This window comes from Pleurodeles waltl, chromosome 4_1 (assembly GCF_031143425.1).
Source record: "Pleurodeles waltl isolate 20211129_DDA chromosome 4_1, aPleWal1.hap1.20221129, whole genome shotgun sequence".
Classification (NCBI taxonomy): Eukaryota; Metazoa; Chordata; class Amphibia; order Caudata; family Salamandridae; genus Pleurodeles; species Pleurodeles waltl.
Window position 1 is genome coordinate 957,391,234 of NC_090442.1, and position 23,125 is coordinate 957,414,358.

Here is a 23,125-nt window from a genome sequence, read left to right on the forward strand (position 1 = left end):
TGACGGGAGGTTTTTCCACTGCATTGAACTTTTCTTCAGGTTTTGCTACTTGGTGCTTTCTGAGAGGAGATACTGCTTCAAAGTTTAAACATTCCAAAGCACAAAATCAAATTTCATCCAGTATGGCAGCATCACTCTTGTCTCCCTGGTGCTACAGGCTATCGACATATTGTGCGCTCCTTCTGAAGACTTCTAAAAACGTTCCCCCCTTCATAAAGCTACTAAATGAATGGACATCCACAGATTTGTGAATTGACTGTATCCTTAGTTTGTATGTGTGCTGTAGACAATAGCACACATGCAAAGTTGCAGATGTTTATAGAAAATAAAATGTTTCACCAACGTTACTCCTGCATCATGGAAGCTAAACTTTGTATGCAAATTACTGAATTATTGTCTGCCAATTTTGGGCTTTGCATCAAAAGCCATGGTGGTTGCAGAAGAACACCCATGCTCCACCCAAAGTATGCAATTTTGACACAAGGTAGTATAAAGTACCATGTAGAGGTGCTTTGCTTTACGTTTGGGCTACTTTAGAACACCAGTCCTGTTTTTCTCTGGGAATGAACTCATAATACACCACGTTGCACTGTGATGTAAACCTGGTGCAAAGTGATTTTATATATGCCTCTTCATGGTCTCTTTTTATAGTGTCAGTGCTTCCCTGAGCTTCCCTGGTCTTAATGTAATCATAGGTATATCCCAGTGTGAGTGTGCCATGCCATGCAAATTATATTTGTGAGCATTAACTTGTAATACTATACTACAAATATGTTTGTATAATTTCACTTTGCAGATAGTCAATAAATGCTATGCACAGTCTAAACTCCACACATGTAATAGGAAGACAACAAACATACAAGAAAAACAAAACAAAGGGACAAGGCGACTTGGAAATAAGGTTGTTCAAGTCTGCCTTTATATAGCACACTAGTATGGTGTGATGCTGTTACCTCTGCAAATGTATATCTGTTGTAGGTAGTTGATGGTTGATACTGCTACTGAGTGCCTTAGTAGCCAGTTCAATGCGTATTCGGCATTTATACAGATTGGATAAATCACAAGAAAGGCAAAACAGACCTTATGTGTTGTAAGCAACAAAACAGAGGTGGTAATTGGTATGCCAGATATTTACATTATTCTCTGGGTGCTGAGAATCAAAGGTGTCGAAGTCACTACCTTGGAACAAAAGAGTCCAAGCAAACTAAACTTTCTACTGGCAGAATCATCATTGAAATCATCATTGAAATTCAAACTTGCAGTCACGCATTAGATATCTCACAGCATGCTCCTACAATGTTCTCATTTCTTCATTTAATGATTCCCCTCCCATAGTGGAATTACAAAATGGATTGTGTGCTGATGTACTTTCGAACAGCAATTCTGGTTTAATCCAAACAGACAAGTAGAATAAATAGTCATACTTAGCATTTCGATTCCTGGTATAGGCTAAAAAAGATGTCTATAAGCAATTTCATGAAAAATTCGAACTCAGTTTTTCAATCACAAGTATATAGATTTTCTGTAATGATATACTTTTTTCTGCATTAGATATTTCATTTCTAATTATTTTGAAGAGCAATTATTAGCTGTCAGTAACAGAAAATTGACTCTTTTCACAATTTTTATGCAAAGGAAATCACATTTTAAAATAAATTTGAAAGACAACTAATGACCGATTTCTTTATCATAAATATGTAAAACTTTTTTTCAGTTATGGATGTCATTATTCATACGTTCTATACAAAAAATGAATAGGATAAAAAATATAATGAATATCAGATTACCTCAAAATAGTATGTGTAGCAAGTATAGATTTACTATTCTTAAATTCACATCTATGTACCTTGAAGATATATGCATCATCAAGCTGCATACATGTGGAGTTATACATAGTAAAACTTTGCTTACCCTTAGAAACTTACCTTCATGATATTTTTGTCCTCAATATTCTTGACACCATATTTTGTCCACATTATATTTTTTATCCAATATTTTGGATAGTCTGCACACTGAATGAGGTGGGTAGTTGAGAGAAAAGGAATTCTGATGGATTTCCCAAATAATGCCCTAACTCTGCTATAAATTTGGTCCTTATACAAATAATCATGTTAGAACATTCTCCTCCACACAAATATGATACAAATATGAAAACACCAGGGATATCTAAAATTGGTTCACAAAGGCCTTAGCCTTAACAGCATTTCTTAGTATATACGCGAGATACATTTGAATGCATTGAATCTAAATAGTGATGGTTTGTCTAGACTTTGGCTACCTCAAAATCTAGATGAATCTTGCAGCTCCATGATGGATACCCCTGGACTATTTGGTGAACCACTGATTGTTAATATTAAAGGTTGGCTCATTGACCCATTAAATAGTAAAAACCATTGCAGTTTACCAATATGCAACACATTAAAATAATTGCATATAAATTAATGTCATACATATTGATTGCATTCGTTGTAGCTACCTAGAAAACCTGTCCTTCTCCTATTACTCAAGGATCAACAAACTCAGCATGAGCTAGCGGTCCAAGTTCTCACAGTAAAGGCAGCAAATTAGATTATAATTAGAATAACATATGACCTAATCAGCCTTCAAAGTAATAGATGTTTCCTATATGAAGTGTTTATTACCTGTTTATGCCTTGTACTAATCAAATAGAGCAATTGTAAGTCTATCCAGTGTGAGCTTTGAACAACAATTTAATAAGTAGACTCATGGAGGCTTGAAAGGGACAGTTACTGGAAAAGCCTGCATTGTTTGTCATTATGACAGAGTAGTTCCTATTTATGTACCAGAAGTCTAGAAACTCCTCACGTCACTCTACATAGTCATCTTTTCTGTTACCATGCAAAGCGATTGCCCCCTGAAACAAATTCTTACTGGAAAACTGATTAAAAGACTCAAGGCCCCTGGAAGTCAAGAGCCATACCCAAAACGTAAACCATTTTGTATAAGTGTGTGCTCCCACCAAAATATGATCCTATTGGCATCTTCAGTTCTTAAACTTTCGTAAAGCAGGGTGACACGAGCTTTACTGAAATAGGAGTCCCTGTAAATGTTTTATTTTTCACTGGCTCAAACTATTTAACATTCTGGCAATGTCTGAATGATTGATCACTGAACTAGTCTGCCAATTTTCAAACCTTCGGGTGTGCAGGTTCATACAATTAGACATAACTTAACTTAAGTAAGTAAAGAAGCAAGTTAAACATGTACAATTTACACTTTAGGATGTTACGTGTAGGTTCTTCAACAAGAATGCGGGTGAACAAGGTAGATTTTGAGCCTCTGCTCGACCTCCAATATAACTTATAGCATTCTAAGTTTAGCTGCTCGGTTTCACTGCAAAGGCACACTGATGATGATAGTTGACTATCACCCATGCTTGAAACGTTAAAGGGTGTCTGAGCAGAAACAAATTATAAGCTTATTGCAGAGTGTGGAAAGTGATGTGTTTTACTTTGAAGACCAGCTCAGGGGATGCCATTTTGCAAAACCATTACAATATTACTCTGGTTGACAGTGGAGAATGGTGAAGCTCGCAGCGAGTGGCAGAAATGCCATCTTTCTCCTGAGGGCCAGTCAACAAACAAATCACTGCATCTTTTTGCTCTGTCATTTTTTGAAAGATATGATTTGTTGGTCCACTGAAACCAAGCTACGCCCAAATGAAGAAGTCCTATTACTACAAAACTGATCTTGGGTTTCATGTATTTCAGTTCAGAGAAGACCTGGTTTGGCAGTTCTGGCTGGACCGTTTCTACTGCAGCAGGAGCAAGGCTGATTTGTATATGCACTTGACTAACTGAGGTGCCAATGTGGGCAGAAAACATGTAATTAAATCAGCGCTTGAGTAATTACAAGTGGCTAAGATTAAATCACGCATTCCATCCATTACGTTTATGTATTCTAGAAGTTAAGAAGCATCCAAATAAAATTATAAAATTCAAGCAGTAAAATTTGCAAATCACTGCAGTGAAAAGAAAGAAAATATAATAAAAAAAATAACATCAAATTTGTAAAATTCGTTGTGGGGGATTAGGAGTTACAATTTTATTCAGTAAACATCAGTCATCATTCATACCAACCTATCTATGGGGAGAAACCTTTTCAAGCTGGCTATGATGGAGTGCAGCTAAGATAATATTAGTGCTCACACTGTCAAACATTTAAATTTTTATTTTGTCGCTCAAATGGAGGTCAAGTTTTCAAGTTGGGCAATGTAGGATGCTGCTGATGGTGAGGATAATAAAAGCCCAGATTGGGTCTCAGTGAAGCCCTCTGTTTCAGTGACAGAATTCCCAAGTGGAACCAAATGGACTTATCTAGCTGCCAACGGTGCTTCACTGCCAGTAGAAATCTGCTCAATTTTTCCACTGAAACACTGTACCATAGAATTTCGTCTTTTGTTCTAGAGCTCAAAAGCCTCAAGAAAGACAAAGCAAGATGTGATGGCTGTGGATTCCATGTAAGAAGATACACATCAGTTTATGAGTCCTAGTGAAATCTTGGATTTTGGTATTAAAATCTCAACACGGAGCAAAGTTGAAAAACAAAGGTGGGCGGTACTCACATTATTGACGTTATCAGTTCACATTTACTTGTTCCCTTTTTTAATTCACATTTTGTCCCTTTCGTAGCTCAAAACATCCAAAGTGGCTTCTCTCTGAATGGTTCTTCCAAGGCTTTATTTCATACAGGAACAAGCTCAGAATGGGACACCACATTTAATCGAGCCTTTTGAGGATATGCCTTTACATATATCCATTGATATCATCTGAATATGACACACCCACACAACATAACATATCCTTTGGGACGCAGAGATTGGAACACACATGACTACTGGTATTATTTATTTCTTCACAATCTATAGGTGAGTCTAAGTTATCTAGTGTCAGGTATCATTGCCATTTCCCACAATTTCTAGGAGTCCATGTTATTTATAGATCAGACTGCAATCAAAAGCTCTCTCTGGCACTGGATAGGAGCACCGCTAATCAGCATGCTTTGACCGACTCCTCAAAAACACACTAGACCTGTCCTCCTCCAGAGAGCAAAACGAGTTGGAAAAAAACAAAAAAGAGAATAATGGAGGTTTACTCTGTCTAAAACTGTATATTTTCTTTGTAGAAACCTTGGGGCAGATTTATGGAAAATGGTGCTGCACCAAGTGCAGCATCACTTTCCCTGTGCCCCTTAGCGCTCCCCTACCACCACAATGTGTGCGCCGTATTTAAAATACACCACGACGCAGGGTTGAGGGCAATAGCATCATTTTACATGACGCTATTGATGTTCTTTGCAGTAGTGCCAAATATTGGTGCTACTCCTGCAGAGTACATAGGGGCCCATTTAAAATGATGGAAGCCCCCTTTTAATGCCTGCTCTCAGCAGGCGTTAAAATTGCTGTATAAAATGGCACAAGGAAATCTTGTAGATTTTCTTGAGCCATTTTTGTTGGCCCCTCTAACAGGAGAATACCCCTTTTGCATTCATTATGCCTGGCGCAGGAATAATGTATCGGAAAGTGTTACAGAGTGGCGCAATGCATGCATTGTGCCACTCTGTAAATACGGCGCTAGGATTTTGGCTTTGTTGGGCCACAGTAACGTCAAGAATGATGATGTTAATGTGGGGCAAGGTGGCGCTAGGGCATTATAAATATGACCCCTCATATCAAAGTTGAACAAGGTTTGAAGATTATGTTTACACTAATTTAATATTGTCATTTCCACAATCTCCGTACTAATTCATGTAGACTGGGCTGCTTTTCACAGTCTTTCCGATGTTGAGTAATCTTCTAAATCTATCTTTTTTGAAGGGTAGATTGTCTTCCTCCTAACAGCTAAGGCACTCAGATGTTGGTGTGTCTCGAAATGCCTGTATAGTAGAGGACACTGACTGGCTGCATGAGCCTTAGAAGGACAGGGCTCTATGTGAGCGAATGGCACAGCAGCGATATGCCGGCACGTGCGTGCTGCATAGGCAAGTGCCAAATGGCTTCTCTGTCAACTACAGCAACAATTGTAATGCTATATTGCTTTTTCCTTCACGCTAAATCACTTAATTCATAGACAGGTATTATGTAGCATTTTTTCGATTTCCTTCCTAAACGTGCTGTTTTTTAGCAGTGAATTATAACAGTTCACACAAATGCCAAAGAGATCCAGGCTTCGACCTTTTTTGGCCGTTTGGTAGTACCACAGAGGACACAACATCTTTGTTAATTTTTCAGAGCGTTATTTGATTAATCTTTTCAGTCAGTGTCGTTTCGGCGTTGACACCCGGGTTTTGTGTTTAACCAACTTGTGTGTATGTCAGTCTTGCATTCGTTATATTGCAAGAGCCACAACAACATCTCTGAATATATCATTTGTCACTTGAGCAGCAGATAAAGATGCTATGATCATATTTGTTTGCAGAGTTCACGTTTAGCAACATTTATTGGCACTAAAGACAAATTATATACAAAGCCAACAACTACTACTCAAGGGTCAAAAGAGAAATCAGCAAAGCAGGATATTTATGAGAAGTTTGTGCTGCTAAAACATCACTTTTTTTTTGCCGCTCCGGCGGCGCAAGCCTCTCAACCATATCTACGAGGCAACGCAAAGACAGTTTGCGTGCCTTTGCATAGCCTTATTGATATATAGAGTAAGACCAAGTAGCACAAGTTGTTGCGTTGCTTTACTCTGTGCCAGGGAGGCGTTCCATGGGCGTTGCGATGGGTTTTCTCATGCAACACCCATGGGTTGTGATGCTGCCCCTGATTGACTTAATCACATAAACCTGGGCAGCCCTAAAACCTTATGTCTCCACATAGCAGGTGTAACAAGGAGAATTTCTCCTTGTTTTTCCTCTTTTCAGGGAAAGAGGAAAATGTCTCTGTGGATTGTTTTTGTGCAGGAAGGCTTACCTTCCTGCACAAAAACAATCCTGCATGCGGGACAAAGCCAATTGTGCGCCAGCACTGGGGAAAGGACAGGAGTGCACCATACTTCATAAATACGGTGCATTCCTGCGCTTTCACATTGGCGTAGAGCAGAGCAGCAAGAAGACGCGTCACTCCCCCACACCATTGCCATAAACATGGGCCTACGTTTTTAAGAGTTTCCTAAATTTTAAATGTTGAATTTTAATAGTGCTGCAAATTCAAAAAAGAAAACATATTTTAGGGAAAGGTTATGAATTAATTTAATTTCTAAAAGGAACAAATTATACAGACGTGTTCACAGCAAATATGTGCAATTTGTTTAACAATTATCTAATATGTAGGTAATAAAATCTTCTGTAAACAGTGTTTTATGACTTATTGTGGGCGTCAAACAGGAGGCAGAAGACTTAATAATCGCCCCTGATTATTAGGAAAATAATCTATAAAACTTTGGCACATGTATTTTTTAAGCCTGATTAACCAGTGGTAAAACCATAGCTGAAATAAAACTTAATGAAACTAGATTTTACAAGAGTATGTATTTACAATTAGTATATGTATTTGCCGGACTGTGACATTAGCATAAGCAATGCAGGTAAAGACATAAGACGTGCTCTACTGATGTTTAGTAGATGTACTCACCGTAGTCGTCTTTATGCGCCCGCCGGGCTGCGTACAGGTCCAGCCTGATTTATTGATTAACAGGTCACAGCCTTCCTCTTCTAAACATGGAAGCATTTCACACCACTGTTTTGTTTTTATGATTCTTGCTGTAGGAGTGAAAAAAGAAGCACATACACGTTGGCAAATGTTTTCGCTGTATTTCTTAGAAGTGTAATTTTGCTGTGACATTTTTTTGGCTGCAGAAAACAAGTGAAAGACAGCTAATAACATACTAAAACTGTACTCAAGTCAGTACAAAGTAGAAATACCGCTGAGAAAGTGCAAGCAGAACAGTGGCTCCTGGGGAAACATGTATTTATCATGAAAAACCAAAGGAATGATGCACCAGCGTGAAATGGAATCCAGTGGCTCTGCAGAACTTATTTCCAATATGTCATGTCAAAGCCGCTTTGAAAGCTACATTTATTAATAAACATATCAAACACAAACATAATATGAACATTTCCAAGAGTATATTTTTTTAGGACAAAGGTGCACGTGCACTCGAGTTTGTATTATCCAATGCATGTCCACCAGTATCTTCTTCCTGGATGAGGGATATATATATATATATATATATATATTTACCATTCCATTATGCATACAGCATCTGGTAACATAGGGCAGATACAAGAGAATCTTTGGGCTCCAAGGAGTTTGGTGCACAAAGATAAGAGGCAAGTATAGACTACTCTCTCTCCCTTTTACAACTGAATGGATCACCCCATTGATCATTGGTGATACGAGGTGGGGCTGAAGCGGGGTCTTAGGACCCAACTTTCTGCAGCCCAGACCTGTGTCTACATACCCAAAGTCCAATCACTGTCTGAATGCACCACCTTGAGGTGGGCCCAAAGGAATAATTGAAACACATCATTCACCATCCTTCTTCAGCCAGTAGAAGACTCTTATCATTTGCATGAAGAGTGTCCGCATGCAACTAAGGGAGCTCCCTTGATGGAATGTATAACTAAAGTATATATATATCAGTACATTTAATATTACAGTAGGGACTGTACAATATATTCTGTATCACAGTGTGAGGCATGGGAATACAACAATACAAATAGAGGCCTGCACTTCTTTATTCTATGAGCAAATTTATTAAATCAACCACCGTGGGCATGTGATTAAAATTAACTTATAAGTTTGGGTCTTTTTTAGCGTTTGGTAGATAGAAGAGGGTCTGGCATTAAGTGCTCCCTACTTTGGAACTTGGGAACTCGTTTCCAGTTTTGGCATCCACTCAACATGAAGGAGCTTATTTAAGGGAAATGGACCTAGGGCAGCGCTGCAAGTCTTCCTGCTTGCACTGCCCTACACCAATGGGAAAGGACAGGAATGCACCATATTTATGCATTTATGTCCTTTCTCCCTGCACTGGTGCACTATTGGCTGCTTAGCGCCAACACAGGCACCCTTGCATCATGGTGCAAAGGAGTCTGTATTATATGCAGGATTGTTTTTGTGTAGGAAGGGGCACCACCCGGCACAAAAACAATCCAGAGAAGCGTTTTCCTCGCTATATATGTAGGCTGCAGAAGGCAGCACACATGGAAAGAGGAAAAAACAAGTAGACATGAAAATATTTCTCCTTGTTATGCCTGCCCTGGGGAGGCGTAAGGTTTTGATGCTGCCCCAGGTTTACATGATTAAGTAAATCTGGGGCAGTGTCAAAACCCATGGGTGTTACATGAGAAAACCCACCGGAATGCCCTTAGAAGAGCTCCCTGGCGCAGAGTGAGGCAATGCAGTTACTCATCTTTTTTTGTCTTGCTCCATATCTATGAGGCCATTCAAAGCCACGTAAAGTGGCTTTGTGTGTCTTATTAGATATGGTTGAGAGGTTTGCACCACCGGAGCATCAAAAAAAGTGAGGCCTCAGCGGCGCAATCCTCTTAGAAACATGCCCTCCTGTGATTGTGGGATTTTGGGCAAATCACTTACTATCCCTATGCCTAACCACCTATATGACAGAGTAGTCCATTGCCAAACTCTAAATAAGACTCTGATGGCCTGATATAGATTTCATCAGACAGGTTACTCCATCACAACGGTAACAGATATCCCATCCACTAAAATATAAATCCTATTATTTACTATGGGATTTACATTTCAGCAGATGGGATATTTGTCACCATTTTGACAGAGCAACCCCTCCACCGAAATCTAAATCAGGCCCTTTGTGTCATTAGGCAATGTATTATTTTTGTACTGTGCCCACTGTCCAACACAGATAATCATCAACTTCATATTTTATATATTTGTTTTAGTAATGCTTCGCTGTTTGAAATATTCTGTGCTACAATTTCATCAATAAAGTTTAAGAATGTATACAGTGGACGAATTGTAGTTTTTGGTGCAGTGATGCGAATGATCTTCAAAGGCGTTCAGTAAAATCAATTTAGGACAAGAAGGACGTTTTCTTAAACGTTGTTTATTTAGAAAACAAGCATATCTAAAAATAGTGAACTACTTTAGCAGAATCTGCATACTTAGTATCAATTTCTACGTGTCAAATGAGTTGATTTAGGCAGTCAAAATGCACATCTCGATTGTAGTAGTATGCTATTTATAGCGTACAGTGATTAATAATTCCAGAAGAATATAAACTTTCTGCGTTCAGGCATTGACGTTTGTATTTCCAAAGTAAATAAGTATAATCTAAGAGCTTGAATTTTCGTTTTTAAAGCAGCATTTGCAATCTAGCTTTTTACATAAACAAAGCCGTTGCGGCAAACAGCTTCTTGCCAGATCCTTTCCGCGCACAGTGAATACATTCATTATTCATTCAGACAGTCACCAACTGCTGCATCCATGCTTAATCTGCCGGCTGGATAGCAGCCTCTTTTTGTGACAGCAGAAAGTGAGATAAACCTTGTACAACAGCAACAAATACACACAGCCGGGCCCGCCCGCATGCGCGAGGATACGCGTGATTAGAGCACGCAGACATTGCTTGGAAATCCGCTTTGCAATGCCAGAAGATGGGACCAACAACTTGAGGCCTGCTTTTTAATCTGTGATGTTTATTTTTTGCTCGGAATTCTGTGCGTTATTATGAAGCGTGGACGACTTGCAAAAGAGATAATATCGTTAAAGACTACAGGGCGGGAGAACGAGAGAGTACTGAGAAATCAGTGTGCATTAATACAACGCAGCAATTATGACCTCCTTTGTGAGATGTACAGGACACTTTAGCCCAGCACCTGAATCTGCTTTCACTATGTGAAAATCTAGAATGTATGCCTAGAAGCCAGATCTTGTATACATAGTATTCTAAGATTATAGTCCACTATACACCATATCTGTAAATATCAGGAAAGTGTTCACTTCTTCACCATTGCCTTCTTATTTTATTATTTATTTCAGATATTTTTATGTGGCGCTAAACTAGCTTCAGAGAGCTGTGAAGCAACTACAGAACATATTGGAATGGGAACATCTCAAAGAGGAGATACATTACATGAACAGTGACATGTGGCCGAGCTTGTAGAGGCCAGACTACAGATCGGAATATATTGGTGTAGTTGGTTGCCAATAAGTAAAAGGGTTAATATTAGAAGATAATTGTACATTTTTACATCATAATTATTTACCACACATATGCGTGGATCACAGGGCATTAGAGTGAATTGTTCGTTATCAGACAGTGGTCCTGATTTATGAATTTTTCATGGAACCACGCATCCAACTTTGCTGTGCTGCATTGAAAAAGGGGGAAAACATCAACACTGTGTTGTACCATGTTGCAAATGAGTTTACCCTTTTAATTTGCCAGTTTTCCTTCTGATTTTGGACCTTTACTGTGGATGAGTCTACCTACCTTAGTCTCACTTACAGTAATTGCATTTTAGATGGACTGCAAGTGTTTACCACCAGTGTTCCTTTTAAGATGAGGGCCCTCCAACACAGCTTGGGTATGTGACACGTGACTGGTTACATGTGAACAAGTGTGCACACACGTGTGCGCATGTATACAGGCTACAAGAGAGACTAACATTGTACACATCCTGGAAAGCAACAATATGCCTGTGGCAGTTTTAAGCTTTTAAAATAACCCCTTTTGAAAGGTCAAAACCTTCCTCTTAAATATGTGTAATTCACCTTTAGTAGGCCTTATCGCCACATAGTAATTTTAAATCAAACTTAATGGTCAAGTCAGATTTGAATTTACTATTTTTTAAATTACACTTTTAGAAAAAGATTTTCCTGCCTACAACTGATAAAACATTCTATCTATGTTTATTGTCACATGACTGCTGATGGCTCCGCTGTAGTGAGATGGACAAATTACCCTGGGTAGGTGGAGGGACAGGATGGCCTGGGGGCTGTACCTAGTAAAGAGATTAACTTCAAAGGGACGTTCCCTGTCAATAGCAGATGTAACTGTCATCTGAGCCTTCTCTCTTTATTGTCTCTATTTTCCTTCTAGCAAGCTTGACTGTAAACCTATTGAGAGGAGAGGATTATCATATCCATGACCACACACCCCTGACTGGACACAGGAACTCTGCACAGGGAAAGAAGGGGTTTGGCATATTGGGTTGTCCCAGAATGTTAGCCAGAAGGGTTGGGACAGGGTGGGAGTGATGTGGTATCCTAGCATTGGCCAGGCGTGCCTGGCACCGAAAGCCTTCCACATACACTTATAAACCCCGGCACAAGCAAGAGACAGAGAGCAAGACCCTGGACCTGGACCTTGACAACACCAGATAGTGGACAGCTGAAAGGAGAAGGCGCCTGATGCCCCAATGTAATAAGGGCTTTGCCTACAGTTGACCCCCCAGGGCTAGATGAATCTCACCAGGGCCAGAGGAGCTGGTCCCCTTATGCACCCAGAGGACCAACATAGGGAAGACCTAGACTCCACTGCTCCCCAGATGCCCTTAGAGACAGCCTGAAAGTCAAGAGACTTGTGGATGGAAAAGGGTGGCACAAGAAGCCTGTGAAACCAGCTCCTCACTAAATGCATCCCTTTAGAGGCCAGGGGAAATGCTCCAGGCGGCTAGAGATTCCTACCAGGAGCAAACTGTGTCAAGGATCAGGGAAATCATCAAACGGGGCCTGAGTTATGCACTTTTGGAGAGTTGACCATTTTAACATGCCTAAAAAAATGAACAGAGTGTGTGGGGCTTTGTTGTACTTTCCCAAAATAACCTTGAGGTGGACCAGTGCTGGGGAACTGGCGCAACTTTAATGAATGTTTTTGTGGCGAGAAAGTGTGCATGTGCTCCCACCCCAGAGGCTCATTCAGTCCTGAGATCCCATCCTCCAGAACCTGGCACAAAAAAAAAATGCAGAGCAGAGAACCATGTCTTTGGAATATGAGATAGATAAAGACCATCAAAAGAGCAAAAGTGACTTATCTTGTTCGGGGTCCCCATCCCTCAGGCAGAGATTTCTCTTTTATGGGTGGACTCGTTAGCCATAAACTGCCACTCCTGGCCAAGACCAGTTATTTTCCCAGCAGAAACAATCAAGTAAATGCCAGCTCCAGTGTGCTAGATTTATGGTGCATGTGGAGCTCAGAGCTGGCAGGGCAACAGGGGGTTGGCCCTCAGGATGCACAAAAACAATCCTGAGAGGCTTTTTTATGGATGTTGCAGAAAAAGAGGAGAAATAAACATATTTCTTCTCATTACACCTCTCCTGGGGAGGCATATCTTTTTGGTGCATTTCCATTTTTGCAAGTTCTTGTAAATCTAGAAATGTGGAACACCAATGCAGCACCCATGGAGAAGATTCCCTGGTAAAAAGTAATGTAACACACCTATTTGTGCTGAATTACATTATTCAAGATTTATGAAACCAGGCAGGGCCACACAAGGAGGCCTTGCATGGCTTCATAAATCCCTCTTAAGGTTTGCAAACGCACACCTGGTCACAAATATGGCACTTAATAACCCAATTTACTACATGCCATACTGTATACAAAGATGGCCCTGCAGCTGCTACAATCCCCAGTGTGGGAACTCTACCAATGCTGATTTACTCAGCATCTCACCATGGTATGGATGTGAGCAAGCACTATCTAGCACAGGATTTGTACTGGAGGCACACCCCTCCAGTGAAAATTATTTGGCAGTTGAAAATTGGGTCTCTAGTTGGCAGAGGTATGCACCCTGTCCAAGTAGGGACCACAATCCTAGTCAGGGCAAGTCAGATACACAACCTAAATTAACCTATACCCACTTGTGGTACCTTGACACAGAACCCTCAGACTTAACATAAGAGGCAACGTGTAAAGTATTTGTGCAACACTTAAATTACAGTAACACAATGAAAGACACCACAAAAACACTCTACACAGTTTGGAAACACTGAGAATATTTATCTGATTAAAACATGACCAAAACAACAAACATCAAATCAGCAGATCCTGATGCAATTTTAAAGATTTTAGGTGAAAATAGTGTAAAGAAGTGCAAAGCACCAACCGTGGTTATCTAGTCATGTTGGATTAGGACAAAGTTAGAAGTTCAGGCAGACCGGTATGAAGTGCAGGCTGGCTACAGGGACCCACTTGGGCCTGCTGCACACAGTACCTTAAATCCTAGTGTGTGGTCTGCATGCAATTGCTTTTCAAAGCTTTGCGTCATCCGGCGTTGGTTCAAGAAACTGATCTATGAGGCTTTGCATGGCTTAACATCACTGTGTGTCTATTCTGATGAGCTGGCAGCTGCACGGCAAGGCTTTGTGTCATCCAGCGTTGATTCTGGTGAAGCTGGTAGCTGTGCTGCAAGGTTTTGCTGGGATTCATGTTGCTTTGTAGCAGTTCTGAAGAAAACCACAGAAGGCAGAGCACTTTAGGCCCACATCCAAGGGTACAGTATAGGGGTGGCACTACTTGGCAGGATAGACTTACAGATGGCAGAGTCCAGGTGACATAGTAGGTGGGTTACATGCAGTCTCTGATGTCCCTGAGACTGCAGAAGAATAGAGGCCAAGCCAACAAGCCCTTGAGACTCTTGGGTTCAAGGATGTAGAGAGCAAACCCAATTCCTCTCACTATGCAGAAGCAGCAGGCCAACACAGCAAACCGAGTAGGAAGATGTCAGTCCCTCCTACAGCAAGCAGTAGGCCCACACAACAATGCAGTTGCAGAGTGGCAGTCCCTTCTTGCAAAGTGTCCTTGGTTCCAGTATAGATTTGGTTTGGTGGGATTTGGGGTCCAGTATTTATACATTAGTGCCCTGGTTCTGAAAGGTGGGAGAAACATCCAGGCCTTCCTTTGAAGTCCACAGGGTCCCTGTCGTGCAATCCCTGGCTCCAGACACAATACAGTACAGGAGGTTATGCAGCTCTTTGTGTGAAAAGAGGCCCTGCCCCATTCAGGAGTAAGTGAAGCAGTGCTCAGCTCTGCCCACCACCAAGCCAGTTAACGGGCCATCAACCTGGTGATCAGCCATCACAATGCAAATATCAACAGCAAGTTCCCTTTGTGTGAGACTGTCTAGGAAGAATGCACAACTCCAGCTGTTAACAGCTGCAGACATGTATTCAGAGAAAGGCAGAGGCATAGAATGGTCAAAGTTCGAAAATGGCAGCTTTGTAAAAGTGGCATTTTCAGACTTACAATTTAAAATCCAACCTCACCATAAGTTGTAATTTTAAATTGTGAGTCCAGGGACTCCAAGCGCCATATTTCAATGTTTTCCATTTTCCAAATTGGAAATCACACTTAAAATATGTTTTAAGGTAATCCCAATGTTATCCTAAAGGAGAGATAGGTCTTACAATAGTGGAAAACAAATGTAAGAGTTTTTCACTATCTGGACATGTTAAACTTAAAAGTACATGTCCAACCTTTTAAACACACTGCACCCTGCCCTTGGAGATAACTAGGGTCTACCTGAGGCATAACTTACATGTAATAAAAAGGAAGGTTTTGGCCTGGCAAGTGGGTAGACTTGCCAGGTCGAAATGCCAGTTCAAAATTACACACGTAGGCTCTGCAGTGGCAGGCCTGACAAATGTTTGAAAGGGTACTGTAGTGGGTGGCAGAATCAGTGTTGCAGACCCACTAGTAGCATTTTATTTACAGGCTCTGGGCACTTATAGTACACTTTACTAGGGACTTACAAGTAAATTTAATATGCCAGCTGTTGAAAAGCCAATGTTACCATGTTTTAGAGTACAGAGCACCTGCACTGTAGCACTGGTCAGTGGTGGCGAAGTGCCCAGAATCCAAAAAATCAGCAAAAAGGAGTCCGAAAAATAAAGAGGAAGAAGGCAAAAAGTCTGGGGATGGCTCTGCAAAAAGGACCAATTACTACAAGCAGACTAAGAGGAATTCCATACATTGAATGATTGGATGAAAATGTCTCCTTCACTCTGTAAGAATAATGGAGGATCACCGTTAATAATAATGATATGGTAATATAGCCAATTTCCTGTGGATATGGCAGTCATTAAATGCACTTTCCTGTATTTATACATCCAAGTGGCAGGCAGAATGTACAAGCAGATAGTTCTGAACTGAAAAAGTAGAAAAAGAATGGTAGCATTTCAGTACTTGAACAGAAGGCATACAAATATGCACTCTAACACAATTATCGGCAATTGATCTCCTAACATTTCACTTTTCAACTTGTCATTATGGTGGTGCTGTCAAGTACAAATATTGGTCTCTTGTGTGGTGGCATAGAAGCAGTAGAAAATGAATGTTATCCTGCACGGCAGGATGCTACAGAAGAGGACACAAATGGTGCTATAAGTACATGCAGAAGCACAGGCAAAATAATCTTCCCACATTTTGAGACAAATTAGAGGGACAGGCGGTTAGATTGCCACCCTGCACATGGAAAACTAGAGGCATGGGCGAGCAGAATGCCTCCCTTATATTTGAAGAAACCAACAGAAGTGAAACATCTAATTAATGGCATGTGTTGGAACTTGGCTGTTTGGAACCACACAACAGGTAACAGATGCCAATGGAAGAGCAGAAGTAGAGGTTTCGTAAGGCAATTTTAAAACCCCACCTAGTACTGTCACAAAAGTATTGCAAAACACCCAAAAAGCATGTATTTTATGTGGGTAAAGGTAGATTTTTATTTTGGGTACAACTTTTTGCTCAAGCCTCAGTTTGACTGTTGTTGGAACACAAGAGCCTCTCCTCTGCTCCAATATACATGTGACGTCATCTATCTGGGAGTGCATATCTGTTGCCAGGCTGCAATTGGCTACCTTAATCCAATGAACACCATCTTGAATGTTAAAACAAACAAATTATTTAGGGTGTCTGCAGCCAAACTGGGGCCTGTTTGCACCATCACTGATGAAGAGCAGCAGCCTTAGACGTTGCTCTGTGACACAGAGGTTGCCCAACATCTGAAAGGGCCCACCATCAGCAGTCGGCTGCTGTCACACCATGTTCAGTTAGCAATTAGTAGTTCGGACCTTCTCAGCTACTGCATAGAGCAGCAGCTACTCAAGCTATCTGATGCACTTTGGGGCATTCATAGCACCTTGCACTTTTGATCCCCTGTTCAAAAAGGAACTTACAAATACTTGAAGCAACTGGGCTGTTGGGTTTTTTCCACATTTTTCATGGGGGCAAACTAAATATAGTGTTTCACGCGCTCCATCATGCATCTAGGGTCTAACCTGAGGTGGACGATGAGCAGCCCTGGTCGATTAGGCACCAGGTAATCATGGTATGTATACCCTGTCCTAGTGACCATATTGATTCCTACAGAGCCTAGAGGTTAATTTTAAGATGCTATACACGGTTTCCATGCTATCTATCATTTGTCTCGATCTACACTGAAGGTTTTTTAACTGTATTTTGTCTTAGTCTTAATTGACCCCAGGTCCCGTCATTAATGACTATTTTAGTTTTACATCTGTTGTTCGTGGCTCACTTTTATGATATCAATTAGTAGATCATGTTAAATCAACCTTTTTGAATAGAACTAATAATGCTGAAATGATTTCAATGAGAACTACTCTGTAAAGGTTTTAACAGTGTACAACAAACTAAACTTAGTAAACTTACTTACGTGTGACGGAGTTGCTCTGTTGTGGGGGCTCAGTTAGTAAAAGCTGGCACCACATTGGGCATTACTCTTAAAGTCTATATCACCCAAGGTGTGTCACTTACTTGAATAATATATCAAATGTTGGTCGTTTGATTTAGTCAGTAATTAACCAATTAACAGCAAAGAACACATATTGCTGCAGTAGCATTTCAAATGTGATGCCTTATACTAAGTTAATAAGGTGTATGGTCCAGATGATACTGAGTTACAGAAACCAAGGTGCTATTGGGAATTGAGGGGGAGTGATGTAATCAGAACCTAACATTTTATGTCTTTTTTTTTTTCGAGTTTAAATTAGTCAAATTTACTTTACATTACAAATACTTACAATATGACCCAAAAAGTGAACTTATTTCTGGTTACGTTTAGGAAGAGAAAGTAGAGTTTGTTCTAAAGATAAGAAGGTAAGGAACAGAACTGGAGGACCATATTTCCTCCAAAATCAATATTAGAGTTTCCAAAGGAACGATGATAGTTTACCGTTAAAGGAGATGCTTCATTGGATAGGAATGGAATGACAGTGGATGGAGGAAGCACGCGGAATGCCTGATCCAAATGATGTACCCATGTGGAGCTAGTGTCCCATTAACAATCTACTGGTTTCTGTTATCCATTGCAGGTTTCTATTAGCCATCTCGAAGTCCCCTGCAACGCCTCAGGGAAATCAAGGAGTGTTTACATTCACTCTTGTGATCTATGTTGGCGGTGTGAGAAGTAGGTCAATGAGGCGTGGATCCATGTTGCTTTTCAGGATTTACCTAAAAGACACATTTATAAGGAACTGAAATTAATTGTATTTAAAAAGCACTGGTTATCCAGAAAATATATTGTGAAACTGACCATGCTGAACCTGTGCTGTTGATCACATAGGAGTGGGAAGGAGAAAGAGGAGGAGGGAGAGAAGGAGACAGAGAGAGTGAGGAAGAAAGAGAGAGAGAGCAAAGTCAAGGTATTTGCCAGGCAGCTTTTATGACAATGAAAGAAAGATAACATAAACAAACTAGTACTCAGAGAGTGAAAAAAAAGTAAAGTAATGGAGATTGATTAGAATTACATGTGCTATGTATGCTGGTTATTACTAGGGGTGGGTGGAGCTTGAAGAAATTCACTATGCAGATTTCCTGAGAGATACATAAAAACTCTGCGAGATTCCGCGGAGTTCTGTGAACGGGCGGACTGAGGCATGCTGCGCTGCTCGCTCTGATTTTTAGTGCTGGGAGCTCATTCCGCTCAGCAAAATCAGCGCAAAAGATACCACATGCGCCAGTGGGCACTGCTTCAGGAGTTGATTTTTGCTGCCGGTCAATTACGATTTCTAAGCGAGCTGCAGATTTCTCACTGTAAACTGTCATGACCACTCGCGACTGCTCACGTTGGAGATATCTTCCTCAGTGCCCTCCTAGTGATCGAAATTTGCACTAGGGAACACCAAATCTCACTCACCAACTTACCATTGGTGACCCTGGTACGAGAAAAAAAACGGCCACACAGTGGTTGGCAGAATTTGACCAGAACACCACATTAAAAGTGGAAAGCAAAGTGGCCAAAATTCTACCAACTCCGCCAGCAGAGCATAAATTTTCTCCCACCATTAGTTATTGCCTTGCTACCTGAAGAGTTGGGCAAATGGAACACTGGAGACCAGGCAGCTCATGGTAATTCTTGATACATCTTGAGCACCTGATAATTAAAATGGTTCAAAAGTGGAGAAACATTGAGTGACAAACGCCCCAGCTCCCAGCCATTCCAAATGTTCGTAGAAAATATAGATTTTTTTTTTCAGACAGTATGTTTTGCAATAGACATTTGTTTCAAAAGGTGTTTAAGATGTGCAGTATCAGTATTTTGTTCGTTAAAAGAGGACTATTATTAGAGTACATTGTGGATGAGCAGAATAAATCAATAAAACATAGATAGCAAACAGTGTTAGAAATTAAGGTCATCATTAGGTGGTTGCAGGTAATTGTGCAAAATTTAATCACAACTGATAAATTCTGATTCCGCTAAATCGAAATGTATAGCTGCTTCACAATTATTTTTCTCCAATTATGGGGCATGACATGCATATTTCCGTGCCTACATTACCAAAATACACATATGCCAGATACCAGTATTATTTTCACCAAATCAACACTTTTGTTCTGCTGAAACTTACCAGGAGGATTCAATTTACAGTGCAATACTTATAATTACTATGTGTGTGATATCATAATTTAACGGCCAACTCGTAATGGGAGTCATAGTAGGGAAACAATTTATGGATGTATTCCCTAAGGTTTTGAGCTAGATTATCAGCCTCATTCAAATCTTTCTGAAAGCGCATAAAATGCTCTATAAAATATTCGAAAGGGAAATGGCTACAATGTGGAGAATCTGGCAGTGCGTAAAACGAAATGGCACAAATGTCACAAGAGCGATAGAAAAGACGATTGTGGAAGAAAGTAAGAAGTCTGGGAGAGGGTCCTGCGAACGACCACAACATGTATCATAATGAATGTAATTCAATAGGTCCGGATGAAGATCACATACACATGAATAAATACATATTTCTCATGAATTTAAATACATTTCCTCTCCTTGCAAAATGTTATGTACACAGAGGAAAGCAGTTTTTATTTTCTAGCCCTGCAATGGAGATATTAAGCGCAGTGGCAGAAATGTATGGCCGATTCACTTGGAGAGATCTGATTAAATAAGGGACTGTAGACGTTTGCTGGATACATCCCTGGTCTAGAGAGGGCTTATGCATTCATATTCTGTTTTAAGTGTGAAATGGCGGCGATGCTGTAGTCAGTGACACAGAAAACGTGGTTCAAAGTCTCCCTCATGCTGAGACTATGCGTAATGGGCTTTCTTCAGCTCAAAAACATACACCCTGGGGGGCTCCATTGACTTCACTGATCAAACTTTCAACGGAAAGACCTTGCAAACAATATCTCAGGAGTGAAATGAAACAGAAAACAGCTATATAATGAACGCAATGTTTTATTTATTTTCAGTGTGATTGGGTTTTTAAACGCATTTGTCATGTCAGGAACTTCCATTTTGGTGTCATTTCAACTATAATACGCTCTAAGGAATTGTTGAGTGAAAATAAAAAAAAGTAAAAAAACACTAAAACCCAAACCAGGAAGCACGGGTAAATCATGCTTCACTCACAACGGCAGGGTTGTAGCGAAAATGAAGGCAGCAGGTTGGACTGGGTGCAGCGGACTGTGTGGCCCATCGAACCACATTATGGCTGCCTTCGGCTTCCCAGCCAGGGTGCTGGGTTGCCCAGTTTCTTAACTCGCACTAGGTCCAATGTCATCAATTTTATGCTGATTCTAAACGGAGGCCTGGGCAAGATGGGACTTCGCTGTGTTTGGGATTACACATTTTGGTTTTATGTAGAATATAAGGATGTGCATTTCATCTGAGTATTGATCTGTATAGGAATACAAATAGTGGTTGTGCATAGAAAAACATTAATAAAGCAACCACATTATTTACTCAATCATTTATCTATTTTACATCATTACAGAGCACATGCAAATATATTAAGAACTTCGTAAAATTAAATCAGAGAAAAATGCAGCTACTGTTCATTAACATCTTCAACATCAAAACAAAAAAGAATGTGATCCCTCACACATTCTTCAACATTTGTTTTACCGAACCCTTATCATTTATACATAAATATCTGGGATTCACTCTTGATTCCTTCCACATTAGGATTAGGTGTGCACATTAACAACATAGCCAAACCAGCCAATTACCATAGTCTTGCACTCACAAAGATTAAATAATTCCTTTCTCCCACTCTCCTCAAAACTTAAGCACTCACCCTCATCATTTCACTTCTTGGAATTGGTAATCCTCTATAAGCACCTACACCTCATTTATTCCTTGCACTACTGAAAGTTCTTCACCCACAGTGAGACTTTCAACATCTATAAAAAGTATGACCATATCTTGTCAATCTAAAGATCTAGAATTAAATTCAGTATTGAGTGTTTTGCTTACAAGGGAGTTTATTTAAGGAATCTGCATTACTTGCCAAAGTTCTCATCATATCTGGAAGCCAAAGGCCAAATTCAGACGCTCACTTTATTTAAAGGTCCTGAACTTCAGATCCTCCATGGAACACATTCAAATATCCACTGGGGTGTCTATTTCACTCTAGAACTACTCTCTCTACCATCTGATTTAAGAACATAACCTTCAGTCCCTGCCTTCAGGAAATATTTAAGAGACTCACCTCATTAGGAACTCACTTGTCTTTAAAGAGAACACCTTTGTACTTTTAATTGTAATGTTATGGTTTATCAAATGGTTTTTATGTAAGGCCAATTTATGTTGTATGTAGTGATCTCTGACACTCTTCTGGTGCACTAGGGCTTTAGTAAGCTGTTAATTAAATTGTATTATTGAGTAAAACGTTTTTACAAAACATCAAGCATACAAAATGCAATTAAATATTTGTTGTCTGTCCTTGGGTCAAAGCTTCCTCCTGTGATCCCTACAAGAAATGTACATGCATGCTTTGGAATGGTCATTTAAAACAGTACATGTTGAGGTGTGTATTCAAAGGTATTGAGTTGTAAAAACCAGCATGTTCAACACAACGCCTTCATTCATATCTACTATCTAAAAATGGCACTATTGGTATTTCAGTCACTGAAGTTACAATCTACACCTATGTTGTGTACTGACTAGCAACTGTTTTCTTATAGCTTGAACATCCACCAAAATGACAGTTTTCTGCGAAGAAGTAGGGAATGCACACGATTCTGTGCATTATCTAAACTCAGCTCTTCTAAGCAGTTTTATGCCTGGATTTTTTTTAAAACAAAAAAATAATGAATTGTTTTTTCCTAAACGTAGATCACGGAACAAGACACAGCATTTTTCCAGGAAGAAGAAAAGAAACCAAAGGTTTCCAAGGTGAACTAGGCTGGGGAGGACTAAAGCAAAACGTAAATAGCAGCAGAGGATTTAAAGCTAAAAAGAACCTGGGAAATGGTGCACAAATGGAGGTAGGAAAGTAAGTGGACCGGATGGTATCACCAAAAGATAAGAGTAGAAAAAGGACTAAAACGTCATACATAAAAAGGAAAAAAAAAAGTACGAAAGTAAATGATGTAAATAATAATGTATCATTGAATTGTGGTGATTATATTAACTATTGCTGTCAAAGAACTACGTCAATATATACACAGGAAACAATTTGTTTACAACTAGATATTATTCTCATTTATCTGGCACTATTAAAGTACACACAATGATTTCCTCCATATGCAAAGGATGTCTGGTTTACACTGTATGGTGGAAATATTTCTGGAACTTCCTGTGACTGTGCAAATGATTACTAGAAACTAGTGTGTCAGTTTTAGAGCAGTGGTCTCAAGCTATTTTCAACTTTTTGTCTGGAAAAAAAACATTTGTTTTCTGGGCTGGGATTAGAGCAGATTGCTTTTGTCTCATCTCC

At 40.0% G+C, this 23,125-nt stretch overlaps 1 protein-coding gene across 1 annotated transcript in view; it reads right to left on the reverse strand.

Moving 5' to 3' along the window:
* The window catches only part of TAFA5 (TAFA chemokine like family member 5), a 610,121-nt gene that overhangs the window by 163,197 nt on the left and 423,799 nt on the right, over positions 1 to 23,125 (reverse strand). Inside the window, exon 3 of the mRNA XM_069229717.1 lies at positions 7,592 to 7,719. Within this exon, the coding sequence (XP_069085818.1) occupies positions 7,592 to 7,719 (128 nt within the window). The remainder of the gene's footprint in view (positions 1 to 7,591; positions 7,720 to 23,125) is intronic.